The sequence below is a fragment of the Amphiura filiformis genome, chromosome 11, assembly GCF_039555335.1.
Source record: "Amphiura filiformis chromosome 11, Afil_fr2py, whole genome shotgun sequence".
Classification (NCBI taxonomy): domain Eukaryota; kingdom Metazoa; phylum Echinodermata; class Ophiuroidea; order Amphilepidida; family Amphiuridae; genus Amphiura; species Amphiura filiformis.
The window spans coordinates 62,073,856-62,090,987 of NC_092638.1; the positions used below are offsets into that span (position 1 = coordinate 62,073,856).

A 17,132-nucleotide genomic window follows, 5' to 3' on the forward strand; every position below is an offset into this window, starting at 1 on the left:
ATGGTAGGCTTTGACCACTACACCGAATACCAGTACGCCGTAGACCCATGTTAAGAGTGCTATTAGTTGACCTGTCTGGTCTGTATTTAGGGAGTGTAAAGAAAGTCGACAAAGTATAGGACTTGAATTAATAATTCATGATGCTTCTGGCGAGATGTCACAAGACAATTCTCAAAATAAATTATTTTGATATTAATCCGGAATGTTAAAAGGCCCGCCAATTACGAGTGGATCAAAGTATATTCATATTGCCATTAGGGTACAAATTTTTATGACAACAACAGTGTTTTCGTGTCATATTGCATATATTGTACCATAGTAGATGAGTGGCCCTGTGGCAGTTGATGCAGCATGGATAATGGAAAAACTTTGGGCCTGCCAAAACAAAATTACACATGTTTGCGATATATCTAGGCTTCAACACAATGGGCTCTTCCATTTATAACCACACACCCCCTGTGGAAGATTTCATTGGCATCTCAATTCCAGTTGAACCTTATATTTAATCTAGCTGGAAATTAGTGCTAATTTTATGTTAAATTCCAGTTAAAATTGTTGAAATTTATAAAATGCAATTGGATTTTACAAAATTTGGTCTCAAATTAGGAAATTTAGTTAGGAATTCCAAAATCTTGCACACCTCTTTGCATTTATTATGGTTGAAAAATATTAGATCTGGAATAGTCGAGACTGTTGAATTTTGTTTGGATTCAAAAAGGGTGTGGATTTCAAATGGATTAGCCCATTGGGTCTTGTCTTTGCATTTATATCAAGAAGGTAAAGATTTAACCAAGTTCTCACAACTTACTTTGCGGAGGTTGGTGGCCTGCGACCAGCATCCACTAGTCTTTAAAGACTATTTATGATTTCCATTTGTGGATACATACTGCAACTGCAGTTTACAGGCAAGATACTTTTATATTTTGTATAGTGCTGTTCCATGCTATAAGCACCCTGTAGTAGGTGCTTCAAATGGATTATTATAGACCACTTGACATGTGACGTCATTGCCCGGCAGTATGCGCGCAAATTATGGCAATTTCCTTTGTTCTTTGCCCTGCAATGTGTGTACGCATCGTAGTTTGCTCAGCGCACATGCATTTTAAATCGCCCACCACATTTCATATAGTACAAGAAAGCCATTGAACAGTGTAGAGGTTCGTTCAAGCATAATGATAGACCAGTCCCTTTGTTGATAAACAATGATGTCAAGTGGTCTATAGATTTACTCTAAAGCTGAATTTATACTTGATTGTTGAGCGACAAACAATTGGTATTTGACCTTTCTGCAACGCAACTATAAGTACTCTTCCTCATGGCTAGAAACCAATCGCTCAGTCATGGAGTATATAAATTTAGCTTCCCTATGCCACTAAACGATCAACAATTACAAAGAGCCCAATTTGATCAAAAGAACTCACTTGTCATGAAAAAAACAAATATTTGCTCTTTAGTGTAAATTACTATCTTCAGCGTTCCCTGCTAGTGTATGTAGGATGACTATGGTGTCCAAATTCCACAGCCTCACTCACACAATAATCCTGCCTTGAGTTTGATGTCAGATTTTTTCTCGATCAGATTGCTTTAATTTGCAATTTGTTTGCAATATACATGTATATGAATGATCAAAAAATGTACAAATTTGAATTTTGATGAATTTTAAGGTACTCTTTTTTGGCAAATTACAGATAATCTCTGTAAACAGGTAAAAGTTTGAAATGGGCAGTATTAGGTCAAATGAAGTAACTGCAGTGTCGAATATTGATCATCTGTTCATCTCTGTACCACACAAGACCCATCATAAGATACAATGTAAGTTGAAAACCTGCTCACTAATTATAGGAACAAACCTAAAGATCGATGAAGCCCCAAAACTAGTTTTATTCTCAAAAGTGCATTTTTGCATGATTAATTTTTCACAATATCCCCAAGTTTGAACTGTTTCGCTGTGTTTTTAAATTTGTGATTTTAGTTTCTTTACATTGACTTATACACAAAAGGAATATATTTATGCATTGTTATTTTTTTGACAGCAGCTTGGAGCGTTAAAAACGCCAAAATAAATGTAGGGTGAAAATTTCCACTTTTACAGTATATAATTTGGTTCATCGGGCTTCATCAATATTTTGGTTTGGCCCCTTAAATATGCCACTGGTGAAATGGGCTATTCCAGTTGAATTCGATACACCCCCTATGGAAGACATGACCTTGATCTCCCACACAGGGAGTGTAGATTTCAAATGGGGTCACCCATTTGGGTAACCATGTGGAAAATTAAGAAGATGTCTTCCATAGGGGGTCTATGGATTTCACTTAGAATAACCCAAATGCTGAGAACTAGATATATCTCATATTAAAACATACATCAAGTACAATGAACACATGTTACATAGAAGTACAGTATTCCAATAATGTTTGTAAAATGTACATAATAAATATATATATGTCATACTGCACAATAATATTTGTGTTTGCTTTTCTATCATTATAATCAAAATATTTAATTCTCAATCATGAGCTCACATACCTATGTGACACGATTAAGGGAAATAAGTCGGATGTCGCTATTATTGATTTTGAGATGTTGGCAAAGAAAGTGTTAAAATTCTTTTGTTTTATATTGTTTTCAGCGATTGATAAATTGATGTAACTTCGCAAAGAAAAGTCGTATCAACATGGGGTTTTCTGCTTCTGAAAGCTGTAAATGTCCTCTTTAGAAACATTGTGTAAAACCACGGTCGACATGTGACTCATACCCCTTGATCATGTCACATGCGCACACTTCACCGAGTGCACTCGTGGAATAAGACGATCATGACCCTTGGCCCAGTGACAACCATATTCAAAGACCACTACTGGTCAGTTCTTAACATGCTTAAACATTCATGCTTACTCCAAAATGTTTGTTCATTGCATTTTATATTCGACGCAAATTTGTGCATACTGAGTGGGCTCAGATGATCCAGAATCAGATATTTTGATTATAGTTTATAATACTGCAAGTTGAACTCATTTTTATGCATGCAATTAAGTTAATTAAGTATGTTCATTTTACTTGAGTCAATCTTTTCAAAATAAAAACTATTTTATTACATTCTATGTACATAATTTGGTATAAGATATTCAGGGGATTTTAGATCAAAAAGGGCCAATACAGCAGCTGAGAAGTGTTAACCCCAAGTGGTAGAAATATAATTTCTGTCTATATGGTCCGATTTCTTGAAGCTTGGCTAGTGGTCAGGCTTCCTAAACCAGTAGGATAGCCCTACCAATGAGGATTCATTTTATTGATTTATCTTTCTACTTGATGTGTGATGTGAAATTGTAAGCACTTGTATATAGGACTAATTGAGCTTAAGCCTGATGGCTTTGGATGTCTGATCACTAGCCATGCTTCGAGAAACTGGCCATATATTTTATATAATTACATAACTGAAAATTACATAACTGATAATATGGCTTTGGTTACTTGTGAAATTATTAAATTTTGAAGTACTTTATGGCCACCTTCAATAAAGGATACCATTTTACACAGACTTTTGATTGATATTTGATTTGATATGGTTTTTCTTGTGACAAATTAAGCATAGAGCAATCATAAGTCTTTGTGATATGGTCCAGCTTGTGTGCACCACACATATAACTCATACATGTATACTGCACAGAATTTGGCTGAGGGACCACATGATCTTTAAAGATGCATTTGTAACACTGAGAAATTGGCCATAGTGAATTGTCAACCATGGGTACCAAATCGTGTTAAGCATTTTGCAGTGGGGTGTCATGAGGTGTCATGAGCTCCATATTATGAATATAAAACCAACTGTAGCAGTACAAGTGTCACTTGTCAAGAATCCTATGTAAGCTCTTGTTATTCACTGTCGTAGTATGACTTCAAAATCAATCGTTGCTAGATCAAATGGTTCATGCTATCTGTGTTTGGAACCACAATCAAAATGATCACAACACAAAGTCAATGGGTTGCTAAGGTGTACAAACCAAGCATGAACCAGTAACTAAGTTAATGATGTATGCACTGCGACAGCGAATACCAGGTACCAAATCACACAAGAATTATTGCCAACTGGCACTAGCCCAGCATGTAAACCAACTCAAGTATTGAGTTTTGATAATCCTGTAAACACCATTCTATAGATACCCCATTGATTCAAATCATCGTTGATGTGCTTATGGCCCCTGAACATGTTTAAAACAAAACTGCCAATAGGTTACATAGGTTTAGTTTTAAACATGTTCAGGGGCCAATGACACATTGGAGGTTTTTCCTGCCCAACAACAAAATGTTAAGAAAGTTGTAAAGAAATTGGTTTTGAAATCCAAAGTACTTTCATTCAATCCATAAAACTATGGATGTACTTATGATGGGCATAACAAGGGATCGGGGAGTCAAGTGTAGCTCTAGTTAGAGCCACTACTAGAGCACCAGTATAAAAGTATCAACAGTCAAATTACTAATGGTCAGTAGTAACCAGCCCAGGCCTGACGCAAATGTTGGTAGCTTTGTAGCCAAGCGCTCTTATAGTTGTAGCACATCACAATCTTAGGGAATTGGTCAGTTCAAAGCAGAGTGCCCCTGTCCAGAAATATATTCAGGCCAATGTGTAAAAAAACCTCTACAAAGTTGTAGTAAATGTATTCTACTGACCAATTAATCTCTGACAGTTTTAGCCACGTTATGCACCTGAAAGATTTAATACTTAAGGTCTGTTCATACTACGCCGCAATTGCGATGCGATGCGTTGCTGCACTGCATTGCGGTATTGCAATAAAGTTTTATTTAAATACATTTTAACTTGGAAATGCATTGAGTTGCGGCAAAAAGTAATTGATATATCGGCAATGGACCGCATCGCAAAGCAATTGCGACATATTATGAACAGACCTTTAAGTGTTGGAACCAAATCGTCCATGGTCAGTGTCTTGCAACCATATTATAGCCATATAATGTCCATGTGGTATTTGGCATCCAGACCATACTTGATGGATAGGTGCAGGTACTAGAAGTCTAGAACTATATCGTAGAAAATGAGGCACTTGTAGCTTAATATATTGCTGTCCACGTGTGATCAAGGATCAATTGTATATGCCCTGCATCTGATCTAAGATCAAAAGGAAGCCCAATTCAAGATCATAAGAGTTCTTTGCCCCCATCATGGCTTGAGAATTTCTGCACCAGGATTTTCATTCAAAGTTGCTCCTGGTACAACAGGAAGGTTCTGCTCTGTACCTATGATATTTATGGCAGGTTTTTGTTTATTTGTTGTGGTGGTTATGTAACCGGGATCTTGAGCACCAATTTCATTTTCACTCCCAAATCCAGAACCAGTATCAGGTCCTGGGTAGTAGCCATCAGGAATATTAAATCCAGGTTCATTCGCACCAGGCGTTGGTTCTAGTGTTCTGTCAGTCTGTGAGTTTGGAGGAGTTCCAACTAGAAGTATACCATCACCAGATAAATTTGGAATTCCACCTGAAACAAAAAATGATAAAAAGCATACTGGTGTGAGAAATTTAGTTGCATGTACGGAACATTAAGAACAGCCCAGCAAACACATATGTTTTCGTAACATTTTCAAAATGGTGCACAAAGTTAGCCAGAAAACGTTTTTAAGGGCAATAATGTCGGGTTATACAGGCTGTATCAAAATGATTGGTACCCATCAGTTTTCAGTGATTGTGGCCATGACTGACACATCAAAATGCAACATAAGGTCCACCCATTTTTGTTAGATTAATGAGATAAAAGGTTATAAATTATACATTCTGGCCATTCCAAGAGGATCCCATGTTGTATTTGGAAGAAGTGGGCATTTTCAATAAACACCAAAACCAATGGGTACCAATCATTTAAATCCAGCTTGTATAAAGGTCATTCTTGGTCAGTAAAATGTAAAATATTATTTAATCACTAAAAACTAAAAAAATTGAGTTCCTGTTATGAGAACTCTGTTTTTCTAGTAGATTTTCATTGTTGACAATCGTCAAATCTCAAGATCTGATGTCGACAAGTTGTCGACAAAGCAATACTTCAGTAAAGTCAAAATATTAAGTTCAGAGACCACATTGTGCATTGTTTATTTACGCAGAAATATTACCATTATATGCATCATCAGAATATTGGCATTGTAATGGAAAGATAATCTGCACCCCTTACAAATGAAATAGAAGACTGATGTAGTTATTTTGTTTTGTTTCTTGCCCCGGGGCGCTACCAACCCTAGTTACGCCACTGTCAACGATGGAGTATAAATTGTAAATTTGATGAAGAAAAATGGGGGGGGATAAAGTTGTCAATTGGGCCACACCCCTTTAAATGTAGTGCAGGATTATTTTCCTGTAATAGGTAGGCCTACACACAATGTTTGTATAACACAAAGGTGATAATAATTACAATATGCCAGCAAGGCCTATACATTTTTTTAAATTGGTGTTACATGCTGAATAAATGGGGTATTTTTGCACATTTTCTTTCCAAAAAACTCCCAAATTGTGTGATTTCAGGTGATGCGCATTTTCACTAAAAGGTCTAAAAGGATTTCTCTAAAGCCCTAAAATATTGGGCTATTCCAGTTGAAATCCATTCACCCTTTCGAAGACATTACCAAAATCTTTGCACACAGGGGGTGTAGATTTCAAATGGAGTCTCCCATTCAGGTAACCCCATTTTATGTTCACAGTCCCTGTGTAGAAGATTAAGGTGATACCTTCCATAGGGGGTGTATGGATTTCAACTGGAATAGCATATTTACCTAGTTGGGTGATGATCACTTGTTCCAATACTGTCACTCTGACCTTGAGGTCGGCAAGTTCTTGAAATATTGCTTGGAATTCTAGTTGCTGGAATAAATAAATTGTACTACACAAATTAATAAATAAAACTTTATTTATGATGTAATATGCAAAAGATATAAACTGCTCAAATAATGAAAGTCTGCAGTCATGTAACCTGTCCTACACCAAAACCTGATCTTGTTATGACAATTTAATTGATACGGTCGTGTGCAGAATCTTGTTATCTCCAATTTGACACCAAATTTGCTACCAAACACTCAAAAAAGTGACAAAGATTGATACCAGTTTATGGCATTTGGTACAGTGTGGTCCCGGTGGGCCAGGCGGTCCCGGAAAACCAGCTGGACCGGGAGGACCTTGAGGACCACTTCGGCACACTGTCGAAATTGCTTAGCATGGCAATGTGGTCAAGCGTACTTGCCCACAATTGGCCCCTGTCGACTATCTCAAGTGCGCGCTTTATTCAATTGTTAATTTAACGCATGGATTGCTACAATGCTTTACTGGTGAATACTAGGGCACGATGCAATCGATATGGCCTAGCGGTTGTTTCAGGCTATATCAATGGTCACGCTCCGTCATTCTCCTCTACAGGTCCGTGTGGTCGTTTTTAATTTGCAACTTTTGAAAATGCACCAAATTTCATATACTGGTATCAATCTCTCTACAGTGTTGGGTAGCAAATTTTGTATCAAATTAGAGCTAACAAGATTCTGCGCATGACCACAAGATCAGGTTTTGGTGTAGGACAGGTTAAATGACTGTGGACTTTCTTTATTTGAACAGTTTATATACAACATTTATCTTAATTAATTCATAGATGGAAAGCTGCTTTGGCTTAGCAACAGGGGGTAGCCAGTTTGCTTGGTCATTGGGGCAAAAAAAATAATCAGAGGAAAAGGCAAACAAATTCCCAGTTGCATTATTTTAACTTGCTTTTATCAGTGGGATATATATACACAATAGGGGTATACCGTTTTCTTACAGAGACTGTACATGTAAAGATCTTTGAGCTTCCAAAAAGGGCTTCATTTGGGACATTGGAAAAAATTGGTATTTTTGCACATATGGGGTGATTTTTGGTGGAAAACAGGCTCCTTGCCTCTTTTCTTTTCCTTTGCTCATGATGTTGTAGGCCGAGAGTAAAACACAGTTCAAGCCTCAAGCCAAAACAAAGTTCCAATTCTTTAACCAAACAAACATATTTCAACTTATAAAATGTTTGATCCACTCGAAGTTTCCAACAATTTTAGCTTTCAAACAAATTATGAAAGTTGTCATCAATCAATCACTCACCCCTGACCTCACTCAATCAATCAATCAATCACATTGATAAATCGATCAGTATTTCTTACCGTTACTGTGAATCCAGCGCCTGGACTAGCTTCTCCAGGTGGTCCTGGTGGACCTTGAGGACCTAAAGGTGTAGACAAATATTATGAAATATTAATACAACAAGCATAGTTAGGGAAATGTAATTATCCCCAAAGTAAAAAAAGATTACTTAACAAAAGTTTAGAATCAAGGCCTAATAACAGAACATTTTTGTAATTTTTTTATTGATCCAACACAGAAAAATTGTCAATTTGATCAAGTGAATGCATGTTTTTCTTTTGAAACATTGCAAATAACTGACGTACCCAGCAAACACAAAAACGTTTTAAAAACGTTTAAACAAGTTATATTTTGAGTTTTGGTTTAGGTACACACATTTTACTGACATTAAATGTCGGGTTATATAAAGGTCCTGGAAACATTTAAAAATGTTTTGTAAGAAAACACACTACAACAATATTTTAAAAATGTTATCAAAATGTTATTGTAAACTATTTTTTGCAAACATTTTTTTGCCAAATATTTTTGTCAATACTTAAATAACATTATGTTAAAATATTTGCAGTAGGTTATCAAAAAAATGTTTTTTAATGTTATGAAAACGTTTTATGCCCTATATATACCCTTTATATAACCCAACATTTACACGTATTCGGACAACCTTTATAACCTTTTGTGTATGATATCGAAAACGTTTTGTGTTTGCTGGGTAATATCTGTGGCATCCACCGCTTCCATTAATTGGTGTGTAAAGCTCAGTTTCTTAATTTGACGGTGACTTGAATACATGAATAAAATTACAAAATGCCAGATGTGGTTATGCACATTAGCCATTAACCAAGTTTCTTGGCATGTGTTTAATTATTTCAAAGTGCGGAAAGCCAAATTTGTTTATAAAAATAGTGTAGGATCTGCTTTGATGAACTAACATAACTGTGAAAAACAAGTCCTTATACCGTAAACGTTTGCCTAATGGCGCACCTGGGCTCCTTTGCCTTGGGGTAAATTTCATGTACAAATAGAGAGCTCCCTCCTTTAAAAATCCCAACAAGAATTAAGGTATGTGCCCTTATCTGCTGGTGGGATTTTTATGGGAGGGCACTTTAAGTTTGTGTTTAAAAATTCAAGTTATGTCAAGGGAGCCCAGAGCGCTATTAGGCAAACGTTTACGGTATGCTGTATTTGTTACAAAAACTGATATTTCAAAATAAGTTCTGGGATTTATTCAACCAATTAGATTCGCAATACACACATTCACAATCAAGGTGCTAAAATGAAATAATAATAGTCTTTAGTTTGGCTCAAAATAAAAAGGGTGTTCTTGGCATTAAAAAATCTTTCAAATGACAAATATCAAGTGTTTGTTGGTTGGGTTTTTTGAGTATTATTTTCACAAATTAATCATTTTGTTCCATACTTTAATACAGAACTTCACCCGTTCAGATGGTTTGATTGTACTGAAATTATTTAGATTGATTCTAAAGCTGATCTATAATTTATTGTCAAAAGATTCTAAATTTTGATGTCTAAAATAGATTGTTAAATGTTCTACAATTTGATGTCTAAAATACATTTTACCATGGAAAGAATATATCAAAATGCTCTCAAATGGTTTTACATTGCTGAAATGATGTATATTGGTCTTAAAATTGTTTTATAATTTATTACCAATTGTTATTCTAAAGTGTAAAGAATTGGATTGGGGGGTGTCACACAACCCCCATACCCCTCTAGCAACGGACATGACCCTAGGTGCGAATTATTGTTGGAAATGTTGCATTAAATATAACCCTTTGTCAAAGTTTAGCAGTGCTCAAATCCTTCCCCCGATGAAACAGGTTCTTGCTACACTGACCCTTGATATATGCAACTATCTATTTAAAGCCATATTATAACATTTCTGTAAAAATAGATTAGTATTTATTTTCCATAAAATGTTAGCTTTTACTGTCAGATATGTCCCCTTTAAATTTTGAGCCGAACAAGTGAGGTAAAGCATAGAAAACTGGAATCTACTACTAGCACCAATGCATGTTATTCCCGCGGTTGTAATCTCGGATTTTGACAAAACTACAGCACCTGAAGTCTTGATTTTTGCAGAGTATCTTTATTGACGAAAGTACATTACAATTGTGTAAAAACCAGAATTTAATAAATTTTTGAGGGCGTTCTCCTCCGCAAGTGTTATAATATGGCTTGAACGACAAGTAAACTATAGTACTTACCAACTACGGATTCTCCGGGTGGTCCCGGTGGGCCAGGCGGTCCCGGAAAACCAGCTGGACCGGGAGGACCTTGAGGACCACTTTGGCCACTTAGGCCATCTACACCTGGTGATCCTGTTGGCCCCCTTGGTCCACTTGGTCCCCTGGGACCTGAAGGGCCCTCGGTCCTTGTGACCCTCATGAGGGAAGGATCAACTCCTGGTTGGCCCGCCAATGTGATTGACATACTTGGGGGAAGTGTAAGAGCCTCCTCCCTGCGTTATCTGTATGTGTGGTAATGGGGCGGGGGTTGAACAGAAATCAATAAAAATTAAAAATCAAACAAGAAAATAACCAAAATAATGTGAATGATATTTTGATGTAAACACCTCAAAAGAAATAAGTCCCCCTCTGAACATGTCGTCATAACATCGTAAGGTTTCGTTTTGTACCAACAAAACTAACTTTGAAATAATTATATGACTGTTTACAAAGTGCTGTGTGAAAATGAGAGATTTCCATGACTTCAGGGCTGAATGAGCCTAAATTGAAGACAAAAAGTGCCCTTTCCAAAAGTCACAAAGTAGGCCTATGCTTGTTAACTGCAAGGCATATTGGGACAAGGAATGGAACTGACCATCTTACAACTCACTATGCTGAACTCTGCACCAAGGGGATTTGCATGGCTGAATGATCAAGAATCGATACACATTACAGTAAATGTTCACTTGGTGAGGATTTTAAACTGCACTCAAACATATGGGGTTTTCCATTAGTAACAAGCCATGAATCAACTTTTGTGACAAGCATAGGCCTACTTTGTGACTTTTGAAAAGGGCAGTTTTTGCCTTCAATTTAGGCTCATTCAGCCCTGAAGTCATGGAAATATCTCATTTTCACACAGCACTTAGTAAACAGTCATATAATTATTTCACAGTTAGTTTTGTTGGTACAAAATTAAACCTTACAATGTTATGACGACATATTCAGAGGGGGACTTATTTCTTTTGAGGTGTTTATGATATTATGCATTTGTGGTATGAATGAAGTTACATACATCATAACAATAAACAGTTGTCATGGTTTTGAGAGTGTGGTTTTGGTATGGGATAATGATGGTGGTGGACATGGTGGTGGTGATTTTGTTGTTGTGAGTGTTGGTGTTTTTTTGTGTTAGTGGTTGTTGTTGGTGGTTTTGGTATTGTGGTTGTTGGTGTGGTGTGTTGGTTTTTGTGGTCGTGGTAATGGTGTATGTGGTTTTGGTGATGAGTGTTGGCAGTGGTCACCGGTGGATTTTGTGTTAGTGTTTTTTTTGTGTTGGTGGGATGTGTGGTTTTGATGTAGGATAGTAATGATAGTGGTTTATGTGTTGGTGTTGATGGTGGTGGTGGTGGTGGGTGTTTTGTTGTGTTAGTAGTTATTGTTGGTGGTTTGGGTGTTGTGGTTGTTGGTGGGATTTGTGGTAGTGGTAATGATGTTAATGGTGTTTGTTGTGGTGTAAGTTTTGGCAGTGGTGATAGTGGTTTTATATTTTTGTGTTGATGGGTGTTTTTGGGTTAGTGTTGTGGTTGGTGGTGGTTTTGGTGTTGTTAGGGTGATGGTGATATTTGTGGTGGTGGCAGTGGTTTTTATGGTGGTGGTAATGGTTTTGTGGTGGTGGTTTATGTATTTGTGTTTTTTAGTGTTTGTGATTTGTGGTGGTTTTGGTGTTGTTGGGGTGATAGTGGTTTTTGTGGTGGTGGTGATGGTTTTTGTAGTGGTGGTGTAGGTGGTGGTGGAGTGATGAGTGTTGGCAGTGGTAATGGAATTTGTGTTGATGTGTTTTTTGTGTTGTGGTTGTGGTGGTGGTTTGTTTAGGTTGTGATGTTTTTTGTAGTAGGTGATTGTTGGCAGTGGTGATGGTGATAGCGTTGTGATTTTTGTATGATTGTTTGGTGATAGAATTAATAGTTTTTGTGAAAAGATGTGAGAGTGGTGGTGGAAATGGTTTAATTGTTAGAGGATAACATTAGTAGACCAGACAGGGAACGCAGGGAGGAGGGTCGGTATAATAGGGAAGGATCCAGGAAAAGAAGATAGAAAGTGAGGTAGATGAAAGAAGGAAATAGTTCATAGAGGCATATGTAATAAGAGCACATATACGTGTAAGAATAGAATGAGAAAAACAACATACATGGAGTTTGTGTCATTTATGTGATCAATTCATAATTTTTTGTCTTAAATATTTAAATTTAATTGCTTAAAGTTGTGCAAATTTAGCCTGTTTATTCAAAATACTAATATAGTACAAATTTAATCATTTGAGTGAGATACTGATGACACTGGTCCTACACATCTCAGATCTCAGTTTTAAACAATTGAAAAAGTTTTGTTTCAATATAACCTTTTATACCTAATACTAGTACTTGAAACTAGTACCAGAATATGTTTCGATGTTGCTTCCTTTTCAGGAAGGTATAAATTCATGCCAATTCTTTTAAACTCATCTGTATTAAAAACCTTTTCCAAACAAAAGAAATTTATTTAGTCATAGACCATTTTGATGATTGATTTGATTTGATTTGATTTAATAATATGGATCTTGATTTACTCCCTATTTTTTTTTTTTTTTTTTTGGATTAAAAAATATTACGTTTTGCCAAATAAAACATAACTAAATCTTTGTTTAGTTAGTTCTAACTGGCAATGAAAGTCAAATTTAAATGTTTGGTCAATTTTTGGAAATAAGGGCAAAAAACATGCATTTTTAGGGTGTTTTTCGTATGCTGTAACAATCAAGCTGAAAGATTTGAACTAATTTCAAGTTAAATGCATTCTAATTTTTGGAAAACATATTATTTTCTAATCTTTTTCATAACCAATTATCAAAAATAACATAAAATATTATAGTTTCGAACTAACTAAAAGGTCGGGATTTAGTTATATTTCTTTCGGCAAAACAGGATCATATTTTTTAATCAAAAAAAAAATAATGCTGTATATTTACAGAATAGGGAGTATAATACAGTAATATTTGGCCTACTTTTTCAACTTACATACCCTTGACCAGAATTGAAGATAATAGGAAAGTATCAAACCAAATATTAAATTCTTAATTAACTTTTAAATCAAATCAATCACATTCTAATGGAGGTCAATTTTTGACAATATAATTCCATCAACAATTGTGAGAATATAATGATGAAAAGTTAAATTTTCAAATGTTTGCATCATGACCATGATAACAAAGACTTGCATTCAACTTCCATTTGTATGTCAATGTCATCAAAATATGACATAAAGCCCAGTTACAGAAAATATCATACTTCATTGGGATAAATCTGCTTATAACTCAATAAGAATGTAGGAGACATCCTAATTTTGCATAACTGGGTCACAATGGGGTTGAACTCCATACACCCCCTATGGAAGACATGACCTTAATATCCCACACCGGGGATGTAGATTTTAAATGGACCCCTGGGATATTATTTTTTGGTAGGTAAGCTCCCCCAGAGTTTGGGGATGGTGGGTCTTTGGGGGCTGGGGGCTTACTGAATATAAGGGGTTTTCGGAACTACAAATGGTCATATTCAAGGGTCTTTCTTTGCTTTCTGGTTAAAAATTGCCTGGGAAAAAGCCAGAAACAAATGTGAGGAATGAGCAATTTAGAGGTCTAGAGCTGAAATAATCAAAATCAGGGGTCTTTTCGGTGCTCTCTTTTGGTTCAATTTAGGGGTCTTTAGGAGCAGTGTGGTCCAAACACAGGGGTCTTTACGGAGGAGCATACTCATACAGTAATTTGTGTTAAGAGCCCCCTCTATATGGACTCACCCCTTCAGGTATAAATCCTATTTGAAATTCACACTCCCTGTGTGGAAGATTAAGGTCATGTCTTCCATACGGGTGTATGGATTTCAACTGGAATATCCGACAATTGGATTGACCATGGACGTGCTAAATAACTTTTTTTTATATGATTAAGACTTATTTAGAACGTCCATGGTTTGACTACTTACAAGATGGTTAACTTTTCTTTGGAGATCTTCTAATATTGAGCAGTTGAAACATACTGTAAAATAAAATTGTTGAACACATTAATGTTAGAATTTGTTGAAAAGTTTTAAAAAAATGCGGAACAATTGACAAAAAGAAAACACCATTGCAACACTATGGGCCTAATCGTGACGGTAGTGTTAATGTGCTAACAAGTTGCAAAGCTCAAATTGTGTGTAGGATATAACTTTTGTTTTTGTTTTCTAACATGTCTATTTAAAAACATTCAATGAAAAAAAAGTAAAGCGACTGATCTACTTTCGTTATACCCCAAGAATATGCATCATGTTAAGACTGGTATCCTTGTAACGTCTCTACCCAGAAAACACCATGAACTCGACATTCCCTTTTAAAGGGATTTTTTGTAAGGTTAGGTTTTGGCCGGTTTCTGGATATGGGGACATCTTTTGAGGATTTGCCTTTAATTTTTACTTTAAAAGACAATTTCCAAGTGTATCCCAGCAAACACATGCACGTGTTTTCGTGTTTTGGTTTTTGGTCAAAACGACGGGTTATAATTATAAAGGTCATCATGAAAAAAAGTTTGTAAAACGCTTTGTCACAAAAATAAGCAACAGCAACATTTCAGATGAGTAAATGTGTTCTACTCGGCTGCTTCGTTATGAATAAAAAAAACCCCATCCCCATGGTTACCACCTGTCAGGCCCGTAACCCAGTGGCGTAACCAGGGGGGGCCGGGGGGGCAAGCCTGCCCCCCAAAAAAAACTGGGAAGAAGAGCAAAAAATTGGGAAGGGGAAAAGGGGGAAGGAGAGAAAAGAGGGAAGAAAAAGGGAAGGAGAAGAGAAAAAGGGAAAAAGAGGGAAGAAGAGAAAGAGGAAAGAAGAAAAGAAAAAAGAGGGAAAGAAAAAAAAGGGGAAGGGAGAAGAGAAAAGGGGAAGGGGGAAGAAAGAGGGAAGAAGATCTATACTACTTTCATTGTGAAATTTTGTACTCTGAACACTGGATTTTTAGCTTCTAATATGCCAAAAACCATGAGCTTCAGGGGGCTCCGTCCCATGAACCCCCGCCGGGGGCCAACAGGCGGGCCCCTGGACCCCACCCGTTTATCACTTCGCGGCAAGCCGCTCGCGATGCGCACATAAATAATACAACTTTTGGTCAAAAATTGGGAAATTTTTCAATCTTGCCCCCCCGGAAGGTCAGGTCTGGTTACGCCCCTGCCGTACCCTGGGGGCGGACCCCCCCCCCCCATCGCTAAAGGTCCAATAAATCAGCCCCCCCCAAATAAATCCTGGTTACAGGCCTGGTTTATGGGCCGTTGTGAAACACATTTTCCTACAAAACATTAAAATCAAATTACCAGCAACATGCAATTATTAAGTATACAACAGCAATATGAAACGAATCTGACGACCCATGCACCTTTAAATTAAAGGTCAAAGAATTTACAAATTAATACTTACATTGGTCACAGTTACGTCCTGTAAAACCCGGACAACATCTTCTTTCTAATGTTTCTATATTTCTGTATCCAATTACATATTTAGGTCGAAACATCATTCTGTGAAAATTTAAAGAAAGGACCAATAATAACCAGTGTTAGAATTAGGACGTATCATGTGGCATGTAACTTAGGAACCGTTCACAAATACTTATTAAGGGGCCTGATGCAAAACGGGAGAGGGCCTTAAAAGTTTTGGCCCTCCTAAGATGGGGTGGGGTTGAAAAAAAAATGACCACAAATTTTCCTGGGAAAATATGATTTTCCATGGGGTTGACCCATCATTTTCATGTCAAAAAAAAAAAAGGGGGGGGCTGACATTTTGAGATCTGAAAGGGGACCCGAAAAATTTTCGCGCTGAAATTGTTTTGCATCGACCCCCCCTATAATTACAAGTGTTTGTGAACGGTATGTGTAGGCGGGCATGTTTTTACTCATCTGATGAATTAACACGGTAACACATGCATGTTCAATTTTATCTACCTGATGAAGTAAAACCACCCGCCACAGGGTGTTAGGTTCATCAGTAGGACCGAGAAATGTAGGGAGGGACGACACTCGGGTAAAATAGGTGTGGAACAAAAATTCGGTCTGTTTATGATCTTTGGGGGAAAGCATGTTAAAATTTGCAAAATGACAATAATGTGAGGGTGTGTAAAAATATCTTAACCAACTTTTATTCGCACACACCAAACATGCATTGGGAGTGTCTCCATTTTATGGCGACACCAAACAGGTGACCCCCGAAGATCCAGGTATTTTTTCCAAGTTCTCACCACCCCTAAATTACGATTAGAATGTAGAACCGTACTCACTCAGTGGCGGCGCCAGGGGAGAGGAAAATGCCTCCAATAAAGGTTTTACCCTTCATTTATCCCCAGTAAAAATAAGAAATTGGCAAATCATTTCAACTTTGGGGGGAAAATGCCAAATTTTAGGCAAACTTTGGGAGTTTCCCCCTGAAAATCACCCCAATTGTCCTCAGCAAAAATTCGCCTTTATACATTGCATACCCAGCAAACACAAAAACGTTTTAAAAACGTTTTAACTAAGTTATATTTTGGCTTTTAGTTTAGGTAAAAGCGTTTTAATAACATTAAATGTCGGGTTATATGAAGGTCATGAAAACATTAAACGTTTTGCATGAAAACACACTACAACAATATTTTTTAAATGTTTTCAAAATGTTATTGTAAACTATTTTTGCAATCATTTTTAGCCAAATGTTTTGTCAACACTTAAATAATATTATGTTAAAATATTTGCACCCAGCAAACACGGA

General features: G+C 36.7%; 2 protein-coding genes across 2 annotated transcripts in view; both read right to left on the minus strand.

Moving 5' to 3' along the window:
• Window positions 1–4,124: 4,124 nt before the first annotated feature.
• Window positions 4,125–10,566, minus strand: LOC140165118 (uncharacterized). The gene is made up of 4 exons (XM_072188549.1): window positions 10,374–10,566; window positions 8,169–8,230; window positions 6,771–6,858; window positions 4,125–5,491 (listed from the first exon to the last, which is right to left on the minus strand). The coding sequence occupies exons 1-4, from the start codon at window positions 10,552–10,554 to the stop codon at window positions 5,172–5,174; spliced, it is 651 nt and encodes a 216-aa protein (XP_072044650.1). The 5' UTR covers window positions 10,555–10,566; the 3' UTR covers window positions 4,125–5,171.
• The window catches only part of LOC140163829 (collagen alpha-1(XXVI) chain-like), a 109,998-nt gene continuing 103,430 nt past the window's right edge, over window positions 10,565–17,132 (minus strand). Inside the window, exons 3-5 of the mRNA XM_072187144.1 lie at window positions 15,813–15,910; window positions 14,351–14,403; window positions 10,565–10,636 (exon numbers count right to left, since the gene is read on the minus strand). Coding sequence (XP_072043245.1) covers window positions 10,565–10,636; window positions 14,351–14,403; window positions 15,813–15,910 — 223 coding nt within the window. The remainder of the gene's footprint in view (window positions 10,637–14,350; window positions 14,404–15,812; window positions 15,911–17,132) is intronic.

Bases quoted from the DNA above. Each gene is read 5' to 3' on its own strand.
- LOC140165118 (XM_072188549.1), bottom strand. From the start codon at position 10,554: ATGAGGGTCACAAGGACCGAGGGCCCTTCAGGTCCCAGGGGACCAAGT. The intron at 8,231-10,373 runs GTAAGTACTATA...CTACACCTTTAG, and splicing joins ACCCGGAGAATCCGTAGTTG to GTCCTCAAGGTCCACCAGGA. The intron at 6,859-8,168 runs GTAAGAAATACT...TATTTATTCCAG, and splicing joins GCGCTGGATTCACAGTAACG to CAACTAGAATTCCAAGCAAT.